Source organism: Nanorana parkeri, unplaced genomic scaffold, assembly GCF_000935625.1.
Source record: "Nanorana parkeri isolate BGI_ZX_2015 unplaced genomic scaffold, ASM93562v1 scaffold465, whole genome shotgun sequence".
Classification (NCBI taxonomy): Eukaryota; Metazoa; Chordata; class Amphibia; order Anura; family Dicroglossidae; genus Nanorana; species Nanorana parkeri.
Genome location: NW_017306733.1, coordinates 143655 through 164753, shown reverse-complemented (window position 1 = coordinate 164753; position 21099 = coordinate 143655). Strand labels below are relative to the sequence as shown.

The window sequence follows — 21099 nt, the reverse complement described above, 5'->3', positions numbered from 1 at the left end:
GGGGAGCAGCACAGAAAGCAGGTAAGAGCAGGCCAAGGGGTATATTAACATGATGGCAATCTAAAGATGCCAATTACAATCTCTTCAGCAAACAAGAAAACAAGGTCGGCTCGGCGCGCCATAAGGAGCGATTATGCCGCTTTGCGACAACAACCTCTCCTCCCCACCGCGCTATTTCCCAGTCACAGCTGCACAAGTAGATAATGTGTATTTTTAAAATGGAATTGAAACGACTGCTGGAGAAAGCGAGAGATAAGCACCTACATCACAAATCTTTAAGACATCTTAAAAGCAGGCGAGGAACGAGACAAGCATAGATATGGCGGCAGAGGGAACGGGGAGCTATCTGCAGCCGAGGCCGGCGAAAGTCTAATTAACTGCCAAATAAACTGCAAATGAAGAAAGACGAAAGGACGGCTAATAAACGCCGGGCAATCTGTACAACGTTTTACTGCCCAATAAAAATCAGCCGACGGGAGCGTGACCAGCTGCGTCTTAGCTTTAAATACGAAAAGCTCAAGAGGCCCGTTCATAAACAAAGCGCTAAATGAACATTAAAGAAACACTGCAATTGAGGCCGCATGGAAGTGCCTCCAAAATGGTCATTACAATTATACAGAACAATTCAGATGCTGATGAGACCCACGTTCAATGGAGATGAAGAGATCATCCTGTGGCATTGTTAGCCAACGGCTTTTTAAAGAAGAACTCCAGTTAAAAATGTTATTAACCCTTGCAGTGGAGCTACCCCAGCACTGCAAGGGTTAAGTGCTTGTTTTTGCCTATAAAAATGTTATTAACCCTTGCAGTGGAGCTACCCCAGCACTGCAAGGGTTAAGTGCTTGTTTTTGCCTATAAAAATGTTATTAACCCTTGCAGTGGAGCTACCCCAGCACTGCAAGGGTTAAGTGCTTGTTTTTGCCTAGGGTCAAAAATAAAAAAAAGTTATACTGACCCGATCCTCGGAGCCAGCCGGCTCTTAGACCGGTCCCTGGAGGCTCTCTTCCCCCTTCCCTGCACCAGTCCAAGGTCCCTGAATCTTCAAGCTATACACGGGGTATAGGACATGAGGATGCCCAGGGACATATCATCACTGGAGAGGAGGTGAGAGGTTGGAGGGAGTGCTGTCGCAGCCGGCCAGGGTGGAGAATCGGGTCAATATAACTTTGTTCTTTTTTACCCTAGGCACAAACTAACACTTAACCCTTGCAGTGCGGGGGTAGCCCCACTGGAAGGCTCAATAAAATGTTTAACTTCTTCTTCAGTTCTTTTTAAAATAATATAAGTCGATGATGCCAACAGTTTAACCCAGAGCTGGACAAATCCCAGGAGCCAGGTCGCCAATGCACCTTAAAAATTACAGCTTTCTCTAGTTGTTGTCAGCAGAGCTGGCTCCTGGATTGGACTGACTGGCTCTTGAATTCTATAAGCATTTGTCTATCTCCGACCTAATCCAATGCACAACAACTCCTGATTTTAAAGTTTCCAAAATTCCAGTCCCCGAACTCTGGCAGCAATATTCACTCTGTCTCTAGCACTGTTCCCCCGGAGACTCCTCCATTCACCGACCCAGGGCTGCCCCTCCTATAAGCTAAATGACGCCCAGTATAAGTCAACCTACTTCTTGTGAGCCCAGGGTGTCATAGCTCCGCCCTGGACTCACAGGGAAGAGAATTCTGCAGAGAAGCCAGCCCTGAGATATCATGTAGACAGGAAGTGGCTGCAGGAGATCAGCAGCACTGGGATGCAAATAAAAAAAGGTCAAAACTAGGATTTTATTGATAAAAATGGCAACTGCTCGCGAGACACAGCGCCTGCCTACCAAATACAATGTATAATGCTATTCATTCCAAGCAAGTTATACCACCTATTCGGAAATGAACTCACCGGGGTGGTTGACATGTAAATCATCAACTGTTATCTGAACCACTTCCGTCAATTCCTCGCCTGACATCATTGATGACTTCTAATATCCCACGCAAACTCAGAGCGATGACGAGTCCTGCGAAAAAATACACAAAAATGTTTTATTACTCGGCATTGGCTGTGACTGAAAACGTGTAACAGAGCGTGTCCAAGCAAGACTACAGACACCATATCAGTATGTGTTACTCAGGTACTGACTATACTGCTAATGGTCCAACGCTGAGCCTATTTATCTACTCTCCACATTAAGGTCTCGTTCACACCTAGGCGTATTGCATATGCGCGACCGTCGCGCGTTTTTTTACCGCGATTCACGGTAAAAAAGTTGCGCAACAGACGCGCGTTTCCGAAGGCTACTTGGCTGTATCCCAATGGAAACGCGCAACAAACCGGCCCAAAGTAGTACAGTAATACCTTGGTTTAAGGGCATAATTCGTTCCGGAAGCATGCTTGTAATCCAAAGCGCTTGTATATCAAAGCGAATTTCCCCATAGAAAATAATGGAAATTCAGATGATTCGTTCCACATCCCAAAAATATTCATATAAAATGATTACAATACTGTACTGTAATATAATAACGTATAAAATATAAAGAAAAATTAACCAATTACAGGTACCTTTTGTGGCCGGTGTGAGAAGGACAAGAGAGAGGAGGATTATTGCGTAGGACGACTTTCACTATCAGTAACGGAATCACTGCTATCTCTTGACTCAATGGAATCTTTTTCATTTCGTGAAACCTTAACAAGGAATCTATCCAATGTGACATTGCATTGTCGTTAAACAGACTCATCGCTCGCACTGCTACAGCCTTATTCAGGTGGTGCTTTTCTACAAAATTTTGCTCTTCTTGCAAGACATTTGCTTGTATATCAAAGCAAAATTTTTCAGAAATGTTTGCTTGTCTTGCAAAACGCTCTCAAACCAAGTTACTTGTAAACCAAGGTATTACTGTACCTGTACCTTTTCAGGCGTGGGCCATTTTGTTAGGGACGGGTGGAAATACGCCAAGGTGGGAACGAGACCATTGAATACAATGGGATTGATATTTTTGAACGTTTTGTAGAGCGTTCGTCGCGCGTAGAACGCGCTACAAAACGTTCATGTGTGAACGAGGGCTAAACATCAAAATAGATACCATATGCCGAGCCTTTCACAGTTAAAATAATTCAATCAGTAAAAAAACTTTAAGTGGGGTATTCCAAAATGAATGTAATATAAAGAATATGCTGCATTATGACCACTAGATGGGGCCAAGGATCATAGGAAATAAGTCTTGAAATTTTTATTTGTATCTTTTCTTTCCCCGTTGAATGTAATTTATTCAAAGCATTCGAGCGAATCAAGAAAATTTCACATTTTGGCCACTGGAAAGGAAATAAGTTTTTATGGTCTATAATCCTCAGCTCCATCGAGTGGCCATAATGTGGAATTTCATACAGTCACGGTATGTCCTTCGGAGTCCTCGTGTTATATACACTGGGGGGAATTTATTAAGGGAGTTGCTCCACTTTTCTTTAAGTGACACATTTTCCACGTTTATTTGCACCTTATTTATCAATGCAGTCTAAGCCTTGATAATAAATGTCATTTTCATTAGACATGTTGGAGAGGTATTTATCAAAGCACTGGCGCTGGCACTGGCGGAACGGAGAGGGGAGGGGGCGGGTACAGCTGGCTCTGCCTGTAGATAGGCAGAGCCAGCTGTCAGTTACGCAGCTGGGCGGATCCAGACATATTTGTCGGGATCCGCTTCAGCTGCGGCGTCTTAGTATACCGCGAGCTGTATACTGAGCCTAGGGTGGCGGGAGGACGCTAGTTTGTGTCCTCCCGTTACCCTAAGGAGAACTATGGGGAAAAGCCTTAACCCCATAGTTCTCCTTTAACTGTCGCATCTTGAAGAAGTGGTCATGGGGACTTCTTAAGTTGTGATTGTTTTTTCTTAGGTGATGCTCCAGTTTCATACAACACCAGCACAAGTGCAGATGAAAACAGGTGCAAAAAATGTGCAGTTGGAAAAGTAGTGCAAGCTCAAGGGAAAACATGTGCAGTTGGAAAAGTAGTGCAAGCTTTGGGCAAAACATGTGCAGCTGGAAAAGTAGTGCAAGCTCCGGTGGCAACAGGGGCACATGTTGAAAGACAGATTTGCACATACAAAAAAATGTTCTAAGAGGCTAAAACTGTCGTAATTGCTTTGATAAATTCCCCCACTGTATTCAATGTGATGACTCACAGGACTTTACAGCGAGCGAGGCTGCAGAGACCGGTCTATAAGAAAGCCAGGATTGTGGTTCAGGGAAGTACAACTCTGTTATTTTAGCTCCCTAGAAATAAAACGAGCACTTAACCCTCGCAATGTGGGGGTAGCCCCTAAGAATTTTATGTTGTGCTTTAAGCTGGTGGGCAATTCATCCTCCTCCATTTAAAATACTGAAACTGAATCTTGTTTACAGGACAACAATGTAGCTACTGGAAGTAAATAAAGTTTACGGGGGAACCAAATTCAGCCACTTAGTACTGGCAGCGACAAGCATCTGAAACGCAGCGGTAACGGCGAGCGATGGCTCCAATGCATGCGATTCTCATTGTACTCCCGACGAGGCGTTTCCAGCGTTCTGCTAGGATGCACTTACTGACTTCTACTCCCCAACACGTCTAGAACACAATTGGAAGAGCCAAATCAAAAGCCAAGGGGATATTTTGAAAGAGCCGAATCTCGAATGGCTGTGACGTTTCTATCACAACGAGCGCTTTGTTTCTTCACGAAAATGAAATAAAAAGGAGCAAATTATCCACATAAAAATGGTACAATCTGTTTTTCCAGACCCCGAAATAAGAATGTCTAAAAATGACTTCTGGCTCTTCCTGCAGACTTCACATGAGACACGGGGAAAGAATTTACTTCTCAGAGTATTAATGAGGACGAATGAGCATGGGTGCCAACAATGAAGGTGACCGAAACTCCACCAAAGAGAAAAGCTTCCGCGGCTTCTTCTATAGATGATAGAAAAGAATCCAAACTGATGTACAGGACACACAAACACAGATCTGACTTCCTCTAGGGACACAAGAAGAAAAATACGTTTCACTGGTCATCCGACCAGCTTTCTCAATTCAGAATGACTTGTACAAAAAAATTATCTGGGAATAAATATGGTGAATGTCGCTCCAATCCACATAATCTGTTATGTGGATTAATTGCAACCAGGTGTTGATTTCATTTGCATAATTGGAGCTAGGAGGTATTAACCTGCCCAGAGAGAGGTGTTAAAACAGCATTGTATGTTGCAGACAATAGAGGTGTCCCCCCCACGACCACCAGCACCACCTCTTTTCAAGCTTGGCTTCTCAAAAATGGCCTCTTTCACACCTCTTTTAAACCAGTCCTCCTGCCTGTCTAGGATGCGTACTTGACTGTCTTCAAAAGGAGTGACCTTTTTCCTTTAGATGTAGGTACACTGCTGAATCCCGACCAGAGGGTTTGGCTCTGCTATGCTGTACCATACGCTGGTGTAGCTGTTGTTTTTGTTCATCTTGTGTTTTGGCGTTGGGTCTTTCGGGTGAACCAGTATTTGCCTCAGTGCATTGCTGGGTTTAAAGCAGACGGGGATGTGATGTTTTTTTAAAAACCCTTCTGAGTTTGTCAGACACCCCAGGTACATATGGGATGACCAAATCCTTCCGTTTGTCATGCTTTTCAGGTCACTCCTTTGAAGACAGTCAAGTACGCATCCTAGACAGTTGAGAAGTAACAAAAATATAATACCAAAATGTCTAGGATATGTCAAAGCAGAAATGCCTGTAAAGCTATGAGAACCCTTCTATGGAGATGTCATTGTTACGTATAAGACTTTTTGTTCAAGACTACTTTGTAGCCCCTGAAGACAATGCCGGCCCCCGTATAAATACATCTGGAATTTTATGGTTACTAAAACGTTTTCCATTAGCCAACAAGGGCTAACGAGGTACAATCTCCGTATTTTCAGATACCGTCATTAATTATCTAATTCCAGGAATGTCTTCTTTGGCTGACCTCCGCTTCAAAGAAATCCATGCAGCTTTAATGGCGCCAAATCTATCGCCTGCTCGTGTGTTTGATTCTGATCAAAGAGGGCGATTATTATGTAAAGCTGAGCAATCTTCTAGCTCGTGACCTCGCTTAATGGTGTAATAACAACACAGGAGCATCAGCTAATAGGCACAGAGCGATAACATGTGGTTGAGGTGCCGTACGGCCTTTCTTACCCCCCCTCCAGCAAAGTTTTGGGTAGTAACATATAAAAACTCTGAGGCTTAAAGTTCTCCCAAAGAAGAGCGTCTGATGACTAAAGCTTACTTGACTCCTTCGATGAATGTGAACACGCCGGACAATGTCCAGATACCGCTCACACAGTGCGAGTAACTGGAAACAGACGCGGGCCCGGAATCTTACCCCCCCCCTTGTTTTATTCCACATTAGGGATTAATTAAAAAAGTTACAACAATAAAAAAATAAAAAAAAGTAACAAGCAATAGATTTCAAGCTGCTGTATAAATCAACAGACATCAAACGGTTGTGGAAAGTTTGAGCTCGCTGTTTATCACAAGAAGACAGGTCCCGGGGTTACACAATGTGTTATTACCCCCTCAGGACCGGACAGGCGGCTCGCCCCACGTGGAAAACAAAGTGGTTCTGCTGTTGCGCACCTTTTAAAAGGTGGGATTCACAAGATCTGCAAATTGAAGGGCTTAGATCAGGGGTGGGCAATTAATTTTCTCGGGGAGCCACATGGGAAACAGGGACGGCTGTGGAGGGCCGAACCGATTAATGCATGGTACTGCGCAACGTACTGACCGTGCATTACTGTGCGGCACGTGAGCTGCATTGTCATTAATTTGACTGGTACCCCAAATGCACCTCCTGGACGCAATGAGAATCCACTGCCCCGCAACAGGCGGTACCGTAATATCATGCGGTGCAGTGAGGTTGAAAAAAGTAGTGCATGCAAGGCACCTGCCTCACTGTAATGCACGTCAGGTGCACTGCACGGTTGGTTGGTTGCTGCTGGGTGGAAAACTACCCATGCCAAACCCCAAACCCAAGCACCACGCGGGAGCTGCAGGAGAGCCCCTAACATCATTAGACCCCCATCAGTCATAGCACCGAATAACTGCCGACAAAGACCCCAATGTTACTGGCTGCTGGGACCCTTCTTCTGGACGGTCTGGTGACATCACAGGTCCCTCATCTTCTCCTCTGAACAGTGCTCATGTAATGATGTGTGAGTTATTCATCCAGAAGACTGATGACATCGAGTCGCAGTTTTATTTTCTTCTCCGTTCCTGTTTTAGAGTGGCAACTGTTGTTCCTTTTCTTCCCTTCTATCTTTCAATGTCTTTCCCCCCTGGTTCCGTTAATATAAAATGCCATGCGGAGCGGAGTCTCCCGGTTTTTTGGATTATGCTATGAACATACTGATCTGCTCTTGATGGCTCCGCTCCACTTTTTGGCGTAGTGCTTCGTTTGGTTTGGTATGTTATTTGTCCATGTTAAGTTGTATCTTGTAACCTTGCGGTGATTCTCCCATTTGTATGTGTTAAATAAAGAATAATAGCAAAGACACCTTTAGAAATGTTTAGTAAAGACAATCTACAAACAGATACTTCTACATAATTGGCGGCTTTTTATTCTTTGCAAAACTTATTTCTATTTTCCTCCCCATTCTTCTCACAGCTGCCATTTTCACTGACGGCAGATTAAAAGGAGAACTATGAGATGAGTGATTTCCACTCACCTCATAGTTCTAGCCGACCTGTGACAATGAGACTGTCACAGGTCGGCTCAGTAGAGGTGTGAGCGAACACATACCGGGTTCCCTCACCTCTCGATCCTGTCACGGCTCTCTGCCGTGACCAGGGGAGGGGCTGGATTCCCCCCTCCCGCCAGCGCTCACTGGCGGAACGGACGGGGGAGGGTACAGCTGGCTCTGCCTCTAGATAGGCAGAGCCAGCTGTCAATCACACAGCTGGGCGGATCTCGACGTCGATGTTGGGATCCGCTCCGGCTGCGGCGTCTCAGTATACCGCAAGCTGTAGCTCGCGGTATACTGAGCTTAGGGTAATGGGACGCTAGTTTGTGTCCTCCCGTTACCCTAAGGAGAACTATGGGGGAAAACACTGACCCCATAGTTCTCCTTTAATATATCTCCCTTTGATTCCTGGAACTCTGGCACATATGACTAGGACATATGACCATGCATATTATCTCAGGGGAGGAAAATGCCTTTCCCAGAGATCTCGTGAGATTACAGATGAGATTTCCCAGCAATGCTCTGCTGATGTAAACTTTCCAGGATGCAACGCTTCGACACAGATTACATCACTAGTGCCCAAGAGGACCAGGAAGTGGAAAAACAGTAATTGTAAGTTACAGAAAATATGTTTGTTTAACTAATGAATGTAAGATCATTTCATATTAGCATGAAGAGCTACATGCTGAAGTGATTTTTAGTCAAAGGGGTAAAGGTCCACTTTTAGCCACACAGCTGGGGCACACGAATCTGAATAAAAGCAGAAAAACAGAAGTGTATATTGAGCACTCTCCGATAAATCGGTAATTGGGGCAGGTGTATGTTCCAGAGGGGAGCAATGTCGTGCTGCTCTTTGATGGGCAGGTGGCGGTGTCCTGCAGAGAAGCTGAAAACACAAGGATGCCAGAGTGTAACCAGGAGACGTTCAGTGGGTGAAACAGGATGCCTGTAATTGGTGTCCAGCAGGTGCAGCTCAGGGGTCAGGAGTTCCAGCAGATGATCAAAGCTGTCAATTGACATTTGGATATATTTTTAAAAAAACTTGTCTGGATGGGAACGCAGGACACGGTACAAAGTCCAAAACTGACCCTTGCTTTGTCTTTCGCTCATTAGCGGATGCACACAAAAGCGACGCCTCCGATGACTACGTCGTCTTACAATAGCAATCATAAGCACCAGCAGGATCCAAACTTGATATCCTCAGTCCCATGCCAGAGCCTGGGAATCTGAGGCCCATCAGACACTACCTAAGGCTGATCATTATAATACAATGAATATGTGCTCACTGAGTACATGCTAAACTGTTCCTTTAACTACTGGTTTCAGCGTATTATTAAAATATGCAAAACAAAAGTTTGGAACTCCCTGGGTCATAGTAAAAAAAGCAAATAAAACATCAATCACACCACTCTGGTTTACTGTAAGAGAACTGGATTATTGAAAGCAATATAAAATCAAATCACATAAAAGCTTTGGTGGGGTCACTAGTCCGCGTTTCACAATTGTGAAAACAGATTTTTGGATGCAAGAAACACAAACATAATAGCATGCCACGACCGTTAATTGTTCCATGGTTCTTAATAGACATTTTAAAAAGCTAAAATCCGTGCAAATAATATAAGACTGATGTAAAGTAAATGGCATTTGTTGTAAAATTACAGCGTATTACAAAACTTTAGGACATCAATAAATCTCTGATCCGGAATATCTTCAATATATTGACATTCCCCCCATGGCCTGTGATCTGAAGAGCCGTTTAATGAATGACATAAGAATTACATTGTCTAAAAGCTGCACGTTCGCCAACTGTCCTTCATTTTCTGGAACTCCGTCCATAGCAAGATTTGTCCTTGGAATCGCTCCTTGTCTTCGCTAATGACCGGCCGCACCACAAAAAACCTCCTTTGGGGTATTAAAGCTTGAAATGTAAAAATGATCTTTATGGATTTAACCTTTATGACATATACTGTGAGCATTTAGCTCTGCTTTTCATCTAAACAATTAAATTGTTTTATAATGTTTGGCACCTATGCACAGTGGATGCACGCATTCTTTTTCATTATTTCTATTTAACTAATTATTAAAAAAATAATTTTACAAGCAAATAAACAAGCAGTATTCTGAACGTCAAGTTATTTTCCTTCCCCTGCACCTTGTTAGCTCGATACACGGAGGTGCACATTTAGTACAGCGGTTTTAGTCCCGTTTGGCTTGCTCTCTCCTCCTGTCTGCATGTTCCCCATTAGCACGTTTTCCTGATGCATTTGTAGTGCCTCTTCCAGTCTGTCTTGCTATGCAGGGGTGTTACATCTGCCTGGAATTCAGATTTAAAGTTGGTCTTATTCTCACTTTTGTCTGCGCACTTCATCTTTTATATGCATGCTCGATTATTGAAAAAGTTGACAACTTTTTCAATAATCGATTATAATTGATTATGTCGATTAGTTGTTGCAGCCCTAGCTTTTTCACTCCACAAGATGCAGGGAATGGGTCTTTGGGCCTGCCCTGTAGTCTAGGGGGAGGATGGGTGGCCATTAGTTTCCTTCCCTGAAGTGGGGGTCTTCCTTCAGGGGAAAAAGCAAAAAGATTCCCAGCACACTCACCAGCCAGCATGCAAAAAAAACCTGTCTAGCCATTAAGGTTAAAAACAGAGGTTTTAGATACACGTCTTCTGTAGAATAAGTGAAAGCCGCACTGCCTTGTCAAGGCCCCTCTGTGTAGTGCGGTCCTAACTCTAACCTATGAGAATCTCCATTTTGGAGCACATGGGGAGCCCCCAACCTAGTAGTCAGAGCTCGGCGTCGGCTGATCCAAAGGAATGGGTCCACCTGGCTTTGGCAGGTGGAAACAAGTGCTCTGTCCCTGTCAGGTGCCTTGTGCCCAGGAAGTCAGAGAAAGGGCCCTATCTCTTCAGGAGCTGGACCATTTGACACCCTAGTGCACTTTTTTTGTGTGTTCCAAGTACTTTTTTGGTTTACTATGCTGCTTCCAACTAATTGTGCTTGATGCTTGCTCATTAAAAGGTTAGCTTCCTTTCCATCCCCAAAAAGATACATTGAACAATGCTTGCAACTTTATTTTTACCAAACTTTATATATATATATATAATCTTATACATTCCAGTGAAGGTTCTGTTCATTCTACATCATACAAAGACATTGTGGACAATTGTGCTCCTTGTGGTCACAGTTTGGTGAAGACCCTTTTCTGTCCCACCATGACTGTCCCCTGTGTACTAAGCCAACTCCATAAAGACATACTGTGAGCAGTTTGGTGTGGAGGAGTGTACAGAGCCCTGACCTCAACCTGACTGAACACCTTTGGGATGAATTGGAACGCCGATTGTGAGTCAGGTCTTCTCATCTAACATCAGTACCTGACCTCACAAATGAGCAAATTCCCACAGACACACTCCAGAATCTTGTGGAAGCCTCTCCAGAAGTGTGGAGGCTTTTATAGCCATGCAGAGAGGCCAATTCCATAATAACACCCACAGTTTTGGAATGGAATGTTCAACAAACTCATAAAGGTGTGATGGTCAGGTTAGCTTCCTTTCAACAACTGTTGACCATGTAGTATGTATGTGTATACATATCATAGATCTCTACATGCCAACGGTCTCATGTCTATAAAGAGTCTTCTCCAAACAAAACTCAGCATGAGCTAAGACGTGGTTCACCACTCATAAGTTCAGTCCTCACCTACGTTCGTCCATTCAAGTATCACAGTGTACACCGAGCACCTGTACAACCACAAAGGTAAAAGTTCACACCTGGTTTGAAATTAAACAATCAAATTCCAGTGGCAAACAGGAAAGTAGCAGTGACTACTTTATAACACACACAGGGACCATGGGGAACAAAAGTAGCCTCATACAGAAGGAAGGACAGTGTCAGCACCAATTCAGAGATGATTGGAGGCTCTTCAGCCGAGTGATACACAAATAAGATACATTGTTGTTTATAGTTCAGGGACTTGAATGTATTTTTAAAATGTAACTCCTGAGTTTAGTGTCACATTAAGCAAATCATTTTGCCAAACATACTGAAGAGATTTTGAGTTTACCAAAATTTTAAAAAGCAGAGTAGAGACACTTCTTGGCTGTTCTGTTATCGGAAAATAGCTTGTGTAGTAGAGCCGTGAAACTGTCCAGGAAACTACAATCATCAACTAATTATAGGAAAATGGGAGAATTGTTTATTTTGCAAAATGACTTACATATGAAAATGAAATTTATTATGTCATCAGACGCCACTCTTAATAGAGAAGAAAAGGGAAACCTGCCAATTGTGTACAGCCAGCAAAACTGACCTCCTATGATTTATATTATATTTAGTGGTGCACCTATACCAGGTGCCGATACTGAGCATGTGCAGGAGTAAGAGTACCGACATCTTCATGGGAGCAACTGGTGCCTCTGTTTACATCGCTTCCGCCATCCCGCACATCCTCCCCTCCTAAGACCCCCCACCCAGAGACATCAGGCTGACGGCCCGGAGCAGAGCAGCAACACAGAGTGCACTGTGTACAGGAATAGTGCAGCAAAACTGCACCTGAACGACACAGCTACTTTAGAAATATTGCCTGCTGTTTCTGTCCTGTGCTTCATTCTGCATTGCTGTATAATGTATTGCTGGGATTTGTAGTCCTCTATAGCTGATAGTATTATTCAGCATTGCTGTATAACGTATTGTTGGGATTTGTAGTCCTCTATAGCCAGTGCAATTCTGCATTGTTCTTTAATGTATTGCTGGGATTTGTAGTCCTCTACAGCTGGTGGTATTATTCTAAATTGCGGTCTAATGTATTGGTTGTGATTTGTAGTCGCTGATGGTATTATTCTGCATTGCTGTATAACGTATTTCCAAAATTTGTAATGCTCTATAGCTGGTGGTACTCTGCATTTATGTATAATGTATTGTTGGGACTTGTAGTCCATCTACAGCTTGGAGTCAGTGGCAGAACTACCAGGGTCGCAGCGCTTGCAGCTGTGACCAGGCCCTGGTGCTCCACCACTGTCCTAAAATCATTAGTCTGTATAGTTTTAGAAAAATTGTTACATGACACTAAAAAAGAAAGGTATTGGTAATTGGAATCGGCGAATACTTGAGGAAAAGTATCAGTACTCGGTCTGGAAAAAATTATATTGGTGCTTCCCTAATTATATTTCATCCTGTGCTCCTCTGCAATCACTGACTGCAGTGCATACATAGTCTGCATATCATGCAAAGCTATTAAAATAATTTGTACTGACAAAAAAATTAAAATAAAAAAATTTGTAACAGTAAGTTACAGCAAAAGCCGCTGACAGAAAATAAATCAGACACAGATCAAGCAAATTTAATTGTGAATTTTAAAAACCCCAAACAATGATTTTACAGGAAACAAAAAAAAAAAAAGCCGAATGCGAAAACGTTTCCGTCACTTTGAAAAACAGCCTAAAACAACTCCCCATCTGAGAGACAGCAAATCTCCCACACCAGAATAATGACCAATATTCATGACTTTTAATTGAGCGGTGTGTACACACTGCTTGAACTTCATTTCTGGAAAGTCAAGATGCGAAATATTGCTATAATCCAAACAAAACTGCTTTCCGAGTGTATCGCGAGGTTACAGGATGTTCATGTTGTTATTCTGGGGCAAAATTGCTCCCAGAGGAAGAGAACTGGCATTCATCACAGCCAGATGATGTCATACTAAAAATTAGAGAGAAAAACTTGAGCTTATGAAATTCAATAAATGACATCATTTTTTGGGGGCCTCTCATGAGAAAATAGCGCGGGCCATTAAAAAGGGGGGGAAAAAAAAGGTTTTGGAATTTTACCTATTCACTGTTGTATGGAAATTACTTGCAAATGTTTAGACACAGAGTGCCTCTCCTTTTATTTTTCATTCTGTATTCTCCACTAGCATGTCGGTGCCATGAAACAAATGTGCCAAGCAGACCGAGATGCTACAACAGCGACATCTTGTGACAAATTAAGGGTATTACACCACAAGGAATGTAATGGATTTTTAGATTGTATATTGTTGTTATTTTCTACAATAGTCTCTACATCTTTTATGGTTCTTTACAGTGCTCATAAGGCTATTTCCATCTGCCCTAGTCAGAGAAGCTTATAGACCTTGCTGCCATTACATCCATTACACAACTATTACATCTTCCTGGGCAATATTTACAACCTAAGGCCAATCCACTCAGAGGATAAATCTTTCACCGTGACTGCCCATTACATGCAAACATTCCAAACATTAACAGATGCAATGTTCATACATTTGTATTCTGGTGGCATCGGATGTACTGAATTCAAAAGGAAGATATAGCATGTGGCTGGTACATCGCAAAAGCACTACCTTGTCCTATATTGCATCTATAATCAATATATCTTATACGTAGTTCCAAAGAGACTGCACATACACAGGTAAATTGTCCACCTCTTCATCCTCAGACAGGATGCTGAGGACAGGTGAGTAACGTCTTTAGCAGTCTTATCATGTAAATGCACCATTGTGATCTGTACAAGATGGACAATTTAAAAGATGTTGCGCTGAATAAAATATAGTGTATTACCTCCCATCCTCCTTGCCTGTTGTTTGGTCCTTTCCCATTCTTCTAGATCTGTGGTTCTCAAATGGTGGGTCATGGCCCAAAAGTGGGTCGTGACCCCATGTTCAGTGGGTCGCCGCTTGCCTGTCTATCAGTTCTCGTTCTGAGCAGCCATTTAAATATATGCTGCCTTGAGCTATGTGTCAGCTTGAGGTGGGGTGGCCTGTGGGTAAGGCTGCAAGGGAGCTCCATCCATACGTGCATTGCCTACAGGCGGCGTGACGTCACATTCTGACTCCCGACACCTTTACAGGGAGTGCAAGAGAGCTGCACAAGCAATGCACATATGGATGTAGCTCCATCACAGCACAGCAGCCCACAATGAACCCCTAAAAAAAAATTTGGGACTGTGTCTGTGGTTGTGTCTGTCAGTGTTTTAATCACAAACTACCACGCAATAGCACCTACTGTTCGTTTTGGTGCGGGAGGTGCATTGCGTTGCCATTCATTTGAATGGCACCCCAGACACACCTCCCGCCCACAGTTTGATCGCTTGCACAGGAATACACAGTACTGCAATGCCGTGCATTCCAGTGCGGTGCGACTTGGGTCGCGGCTTAATGACCAAGGACAAATGTGGGTCCTGAGGTTATACAGGTTGAGAACCACTGTTCTAGATCCAATACCTAGTTACTCAATCTGTCCTTTGACCACCTTTCCCATTACCCAGGAGGAAAAATTACTATGGAATCCAGGAGCCGGCTCCAATAACAACTAGAGAAAACGTTGAAAGGCGCCAGCTGTAACTTTTAAGGACAATTAGGGACCTGGCTCCTGGGATTTGTCCAGCCTTGCCTTCACCCCTCCATTGTTTGATACTGCTTCATGTTACTCTGCCCTTCCCTATTATTTGCAGAGAGCCAACCTGAAAGTATTTCACCATCCAGCTCCTCAGCTTGGTGCCTCCTCAGCGTCCCTCCCTCTCAGGTCAGTGACAAATCTCTATATTACAAAATTCTCTTTTTGTTATATCTGCTCTGCTGATGAGGTTGTGGAATATTGCTCATTGTATACCTCCGTACTGTTTGCACCCATATAATGTTCGAGCGACAAGCGTATGTATTCATCTCAAAATATTTCAAAACCCAATAAAAACTTTTTTATATCTATTTTTGAGCTTGTAACCTGCACTATTGTTTACTTATTTCCTGATGCACTAACATTCAAATTAAATAAATAAAATGGTGGAATTGGACCACTTGCCGTCTGTTTGGCTTCTTCGTCAATGTGGGTTGCCGTACATGTGCAGCGATTTTTTTTCCCCTCGTGTGTGCCAGTGCAGGACACTGACAACATTTTTTACAGCCAGCGATGGCGGTTACATACAAGCGTTTGGGGCGGGTTTAGAACTTCAACTCCTATTTCAGCTTGTGGTCAAAGCCCCACTGATACGTACCCAGGAATCGAGATGATGGATCTGCCTACAATGACCTGAGGTGTGCCGTGGTCACTATGGTCAGTATGCAAAATAAGGGGGCATACTCAAGAGTAAAAGATAACTGAAAAAGGGGGTGAGGCGGGTGGGATGACGCCCACGAGCCGACAGGTGAGAGTGGGAGACGGAGCAGTTTAAATGTGTGGGGCTCCTCCCACAAATCCGGCTAATTAATTAGCCTACCACTTGTCATTTCTCCGGCAGATGTAGCCGGATAAGCAGATTTCTGCTTCATCAGCTTCTTTGGGGGTCCCTAGGTGACATTAGGGGTCTAATAGACCCCAGATGTCTCCATAAAGAGGACATGTCACTATATCTGTGCTATCACATAGGGGGCTTGTTAGACTGCCCAGGTTTCAGCATTTGTGGATTCTTTAACTGCCCCTATTGATTGCTAACAAGACCTGTGAAAGCCTCTGTTATATAGCCACAAGATATAGAAAATTGATGTAATTCAGTCAAAAGATTTAGAACAGCTGCAGTTTTTTTTTTCTTGCTTTCGTTAGCAATGCACTACAACAGATTTTGTTGGTTCCTTAGAGCTTATCTATACTTAAAACTTCATCCTGCCGAAACCCATCTACAGAGCAGCTCTCTGGTTCATGTTTCAGTCAGGGAAGGGCATCTCCTAAAAGGCCCCTATACTATAAATAATATGGCCAAAAAGTGCCCTTTATTCTTTGTAAACAACACAATCTGACTGAACTCGTGTAAACATTACAAATGAAGATTATTCCATTAAAACCCCATTTATCACAGGTCAGGTGTGATCACTTTACTGATATCTGCACACAGAACAGATGTTCTCCTAAATGCATAGCGTGTGCCGTCTCATTAAGTCTTCCCATGTTACCTAGTCTAGTACATTAGCAGTCTGTCGGACCAAAACACATCGGGACTATTTGCTTTATATCAACTGGAACAAACCAAATGTCAGATGAGCCGTGCACCTGTTTCATGGGTCATTATCCCCAACAGAATCACAAAGTATCATCTAGAATGCAGTAAACACGATGATTAATGAGCAGAAGAAGGTATTATAACATGAAGCTGTGCAAAGGGTATGTAGAGTCCATAGGAAGGGTCACCAAATGGTCTTCTAGATGTTAACAGACGTTAGATGGCAGTCAGATACAAGGGGAACACTGAGAATAGGAGCACACAGGCCATTTTTATTTCAGCCATTAGCATGTAGTAGCGATTAATGGCCAATGATCACACAATGATATAAATGTGTGCAATTATTCTCTACAAACTACTACACTACATGGAGAGCCATTGGTTCCATCTGTGCAACAACCAATTGCGACTATAAACAAATTATCACTAGCTAATGTAGTGGCACGATCACTCCGAGCATAACATTGTTTCCTGCAAATACATGTGTGAATCCCACGAGAAGACGAGTATTTGTAGAACTGTGACCAGTGGCATTGCTCTAATCTCTGCACAGAATCACCAGGATAGGATTGTACTGGGTCACAAGGCTTACTTTTTGTCAGTGAAGGTAGCAGGGTATTGATTATTGATTTTCAATGCTGTTAGAACAGATTTGATCCTCAGTATTGATTACTCAGTAACTGTGATGTTGGTAGTATTGTTACATTATATATTCAGCTTTATATATTTACAAAACCCCACCATCCAATGCTCCCCTTAAAGATGAACTCCATGTAGAAGTGTTCAGGTATACTTACACTGGTCCAGTTTACCCTCCCTCCCCCCAGTCCAATATAAATATATATATATTTGTGGTCCGATGCTGGCCACGGCATGTGCGACTCCCTATGCCCCATGGCATGAAGTGTGCCTTGGCCGTCTAGGACAGTATGCCTAAAAGGGGGCATATCCAGTCACATGAAATGGAAAAAAGGGGGTATGGGAGGGTGGGGACGCCTGGAACCCACCGATGTATGTGCACGTTAAGCTGTGTACGGGAGGACGGTAGTTTGTGTCCTCCCATTACCCTAAGGAAAACTATGGGGAAAAACACTGACCCCATAGTTCTCCTTTAAAGGCGTGTCTCCTCCCACAAATCCAGGCCAGCCTTCAAACATATCTTATACCCGAGCGACCCATGGGGATCCTGTAAAGCACTGTAGTAGCTGGAGCTACTCATCAACAAATAGCTCGGTGACCGGGCCAGGGGTACCTCACCTGCCACTGACCTCACCACACGTCATTGGCTAGAGGGCTGAAGTTTGGCCACCATGACATACAAGATGTTGGTGCAGTCATTGTGCGATATACTTTCCCTCGTCCTCCGATCGATATTCATACATGAACCTATGATTTGGAAATCACAGGTAACCCAATCTTCCCCCTCTGACACTCAGCACTTGCATAATGTGCACCTTTAGAACCACAGTCATTGTTTTAGGGGAAAAAACTCATAAAAATACAAATTCCATGTTTCTTACGTAGATATTGGGAGGATCTAAAGCGCAATAAAACGTGCCTGGAGGACACGGTGTAAGTAAATCACATTGATGAATTTCGGCATTTATTGCGGGAAGTTGGAGCTGTGTATTGGGTGGAATTTCAGCTCAAAATGGATTCTAACACAAAGTTCTCTTCTGCACATAACGGTCAGTTCTCTTCACTTGTTAAACGCGGAATCTTCTGCAGGTTTGTCATTAAAGTCAGAAGCGTGACATTCTGAGCGTGCTTTCCAAGTCACACGATGTTTAGGGGGTGATGGAAGACAGGTCTGTGCCTGTTCTCCCTCATACAAAAAGGATTCTCATCTGATTTCGGTTAAATGGCTAATAAAGTTCTAAATTAAAAAGTTCAAATTTGATATACACTGAAAGGAATTTACTAACAGGGGTATTCACAAAAGGGTGAAGAGTTTGGAGAAGGCAGGAGAAACGAACAATCTAGGCCAAAAATAGCTGATTGGAAAAAGTTCTCCATTTCAGCTCACTTCCCAGTTCAGCTATGGAGTCCTAGACCAGGGGTAGCCAACCAGTGGTCCTCCAGCTGTGGTGGAACTGCAAATCCCATGAGGCATTGGAACATTCTCACAAACACAGACATGACTCCCGGAGAGAGATGCATCATAGGATTTGTAGTTTCACCACAGCTGGAAGACCACTGGTTGGCTACCCGTGTCCTAGACTGTTCACTTCTCCAAACTCTTCACCCTTTTGTGAATAATCTTGTAAGACTGGAGCAGACAGAATCTGGTGCAGTCTTGCATGGCAACCAATCAGCTCCCAGCTTTCATTATCAAAGCTTAAAGGAGAACTATGAGGGGAGTGCTTTTCACTCACCTCATAGTTCTAGCTGACCTGTGAAAATGAGACTGCCACAGGTCGGCTCAGTAGATCGGGAGGTGAGCGAACACATACCACCTCTCGGGGGGATGGATTCCCCCCCCCCCCTGCTCCGATCCACCAGCGCTGACTGGCGGAACGGATGGGGGAGGGGGCGGGTACAGCTGGCTCTGCCTCTAGATAGGCAGAGCCAGCTGTCAGTCACGCAGCTGGGCGGATCTCGACATCGATGTCGGGATCCGCTCCGGCTGCGGTGTCTCAGTATACCGCGAGCTGTAGCTCGCGGTATACTGAGCCTAGGGTGACGGGAGGACGCTAGTTTGTGTCCTCCCGTTACCCTAAGGAGAACTATGGGGAAAAGCCCTGACCCCATACTTCTCCTTTAACTAAACAAGCTGAAGATAGAAGCTGATTGGTTGCCATGCACTGCTGCTTCAGGTTCTGCTCTGGATTTAGTAAATTCCCCTCAATGACAGGAAGGAAGAGCAAAGGGAGAATGTGGCAACTAAACAAATTGTTGCTATGATATGCTATGATTGGTCTGCAACAAGGGCAAAGTAAAAGACACAATAATGCCAAATCTGACCCATATCCGTGGACAGAACTTTATCTTTCCTCTTCATTAGAACAGTGGTGGGCAACACCAGCCCTCCAGTTGTTGCAGAACTACACGTCCCATGAGGAATTGAAAGACTGACACTAGCTGCAAGGTAAAACATGGACTAGTGTCTGCTAGATGGTAGTAGCGAGGCCACGGAGTATTACAACTGTTACAATTCCCCAATCCTCGCTCCACATCCTGGAAGAGGGAATCCCCCTCACCAGGCTATTGTATTCTGAGAGCAGGTAGTCACAGCTGTCAGAATATCTAAACATTATGGAAGCTGATAGGCTGCAGTCAGTCTGACAATTTTTGGCCCGGCTCCTTTGACAAAAGTCAATTGACTTTGAATGGATGGGTGCTGACAGTCCACCCACAAGTCAAATTTCAGTAAAGTCATCAGAAGTTGGCCAAAATTCAAGCAGTGCATGGCCAGCAAAAGCTAGAGTTGCCCTGGCGGTAAACTTTTTCCTCCCTAATTTCTCCAAACAACCTCACCTTTTGGTGGGATCTGTGAGAGGTAGTTTAACACTTATCGAAGAAATAATTTTAACTAGTTGACCAAGCTCAACCAAAATCTTCTTCTCGGAGTGTTGGGAGTGCTTTAAATGTGCCACAAAGGCAAATTCAACTGTCCCTTCTGGTGCTTATTTGCTTAAAGGCAAAACACATACACGCAAAGAAGATGGAGAGAGAGACAGACACAAGATAAGTCATAGCCAACAGCTTCATCTACAGCAACCGCAAGTTTCAGTTCTCTAACTCCCTGAGGAGCATGAGTTATACCCTTTGGAGTGAAGGCTACCGAACCACCATTGAAGTCTATGAGAACCACAAGCACAAAACCTAGTTCACTTTAAGCAAGCGGTGCTCTGTTCCCATAGGGGCCAGGGACAGCAAGCTTGGTAGAAAATTAGCATATTATTGAATGCTGTACTTATATGGGGCAATTCATGTGGAAGGTGACTGACATTTAGAATTTGGCCTACATTCGGGAAAGTACACTTCCGTGCCCAGCAAAGCCAGGGCTCCAAGCTTTGCCTCCACCCCATATGTTGGGTCTCCTAGCCCCCAAGGAACTGGAGCTACACCCGGGAGAATGAGGCCTGTTCCAATAACATTGAAGTCGATGGAAACTGCAAGCTCTGAGAACTGGGTCTCTCTTAGCACAGCCCAGAGGAGGCAGGGGCACCAAATTCCCGGGAGCACTAGGGGAGGCTTGCCACTACCTCTGGTAGTCAGTTAGTTCCCAGGGGGAGCTTCCTTCAGTATTGGGAAGTTAAGGTTTTCGTTATTTTATGCCCATTGGACAGATTACCTTTGTATTTCCATCCGACTGACATCTTGCTACATTCAGCTCCCCGTCTGTCAAGTACAAAAGTTCTAAGCCCTTCCCATTCTTTTCAAAAATAATACAGCTGGATATGGGTTGTAAGTATATATTTTCTATACAGTATTC

The 21099-nt window shown here is 43.8% G+C and overlaps 1 protein-coding gene across 1 annotated transcript in view; it reads right to left on the bottom strand.

Annotated features, from left to right (window-relative positions):
- BANP (BTG3 associated nuclear protein) overlaps positions 1-21099 on the bottom strand; it is a 331188-nt gene that overhangs the window by 297784 nt on the left and 12305 nt on the right. The window contains exon 2 of the mRNA XM_018560558.1: positions 1888-2002. Coding sequence (XP_018416060.1) covers positions 1888-1957 — 70 coding nt within the window. The 5' untranslated portion in view covers positions 1958-2002. The remainder of the gene's footprint in view (positions 1-1887; positions 2003-21099) is intronic.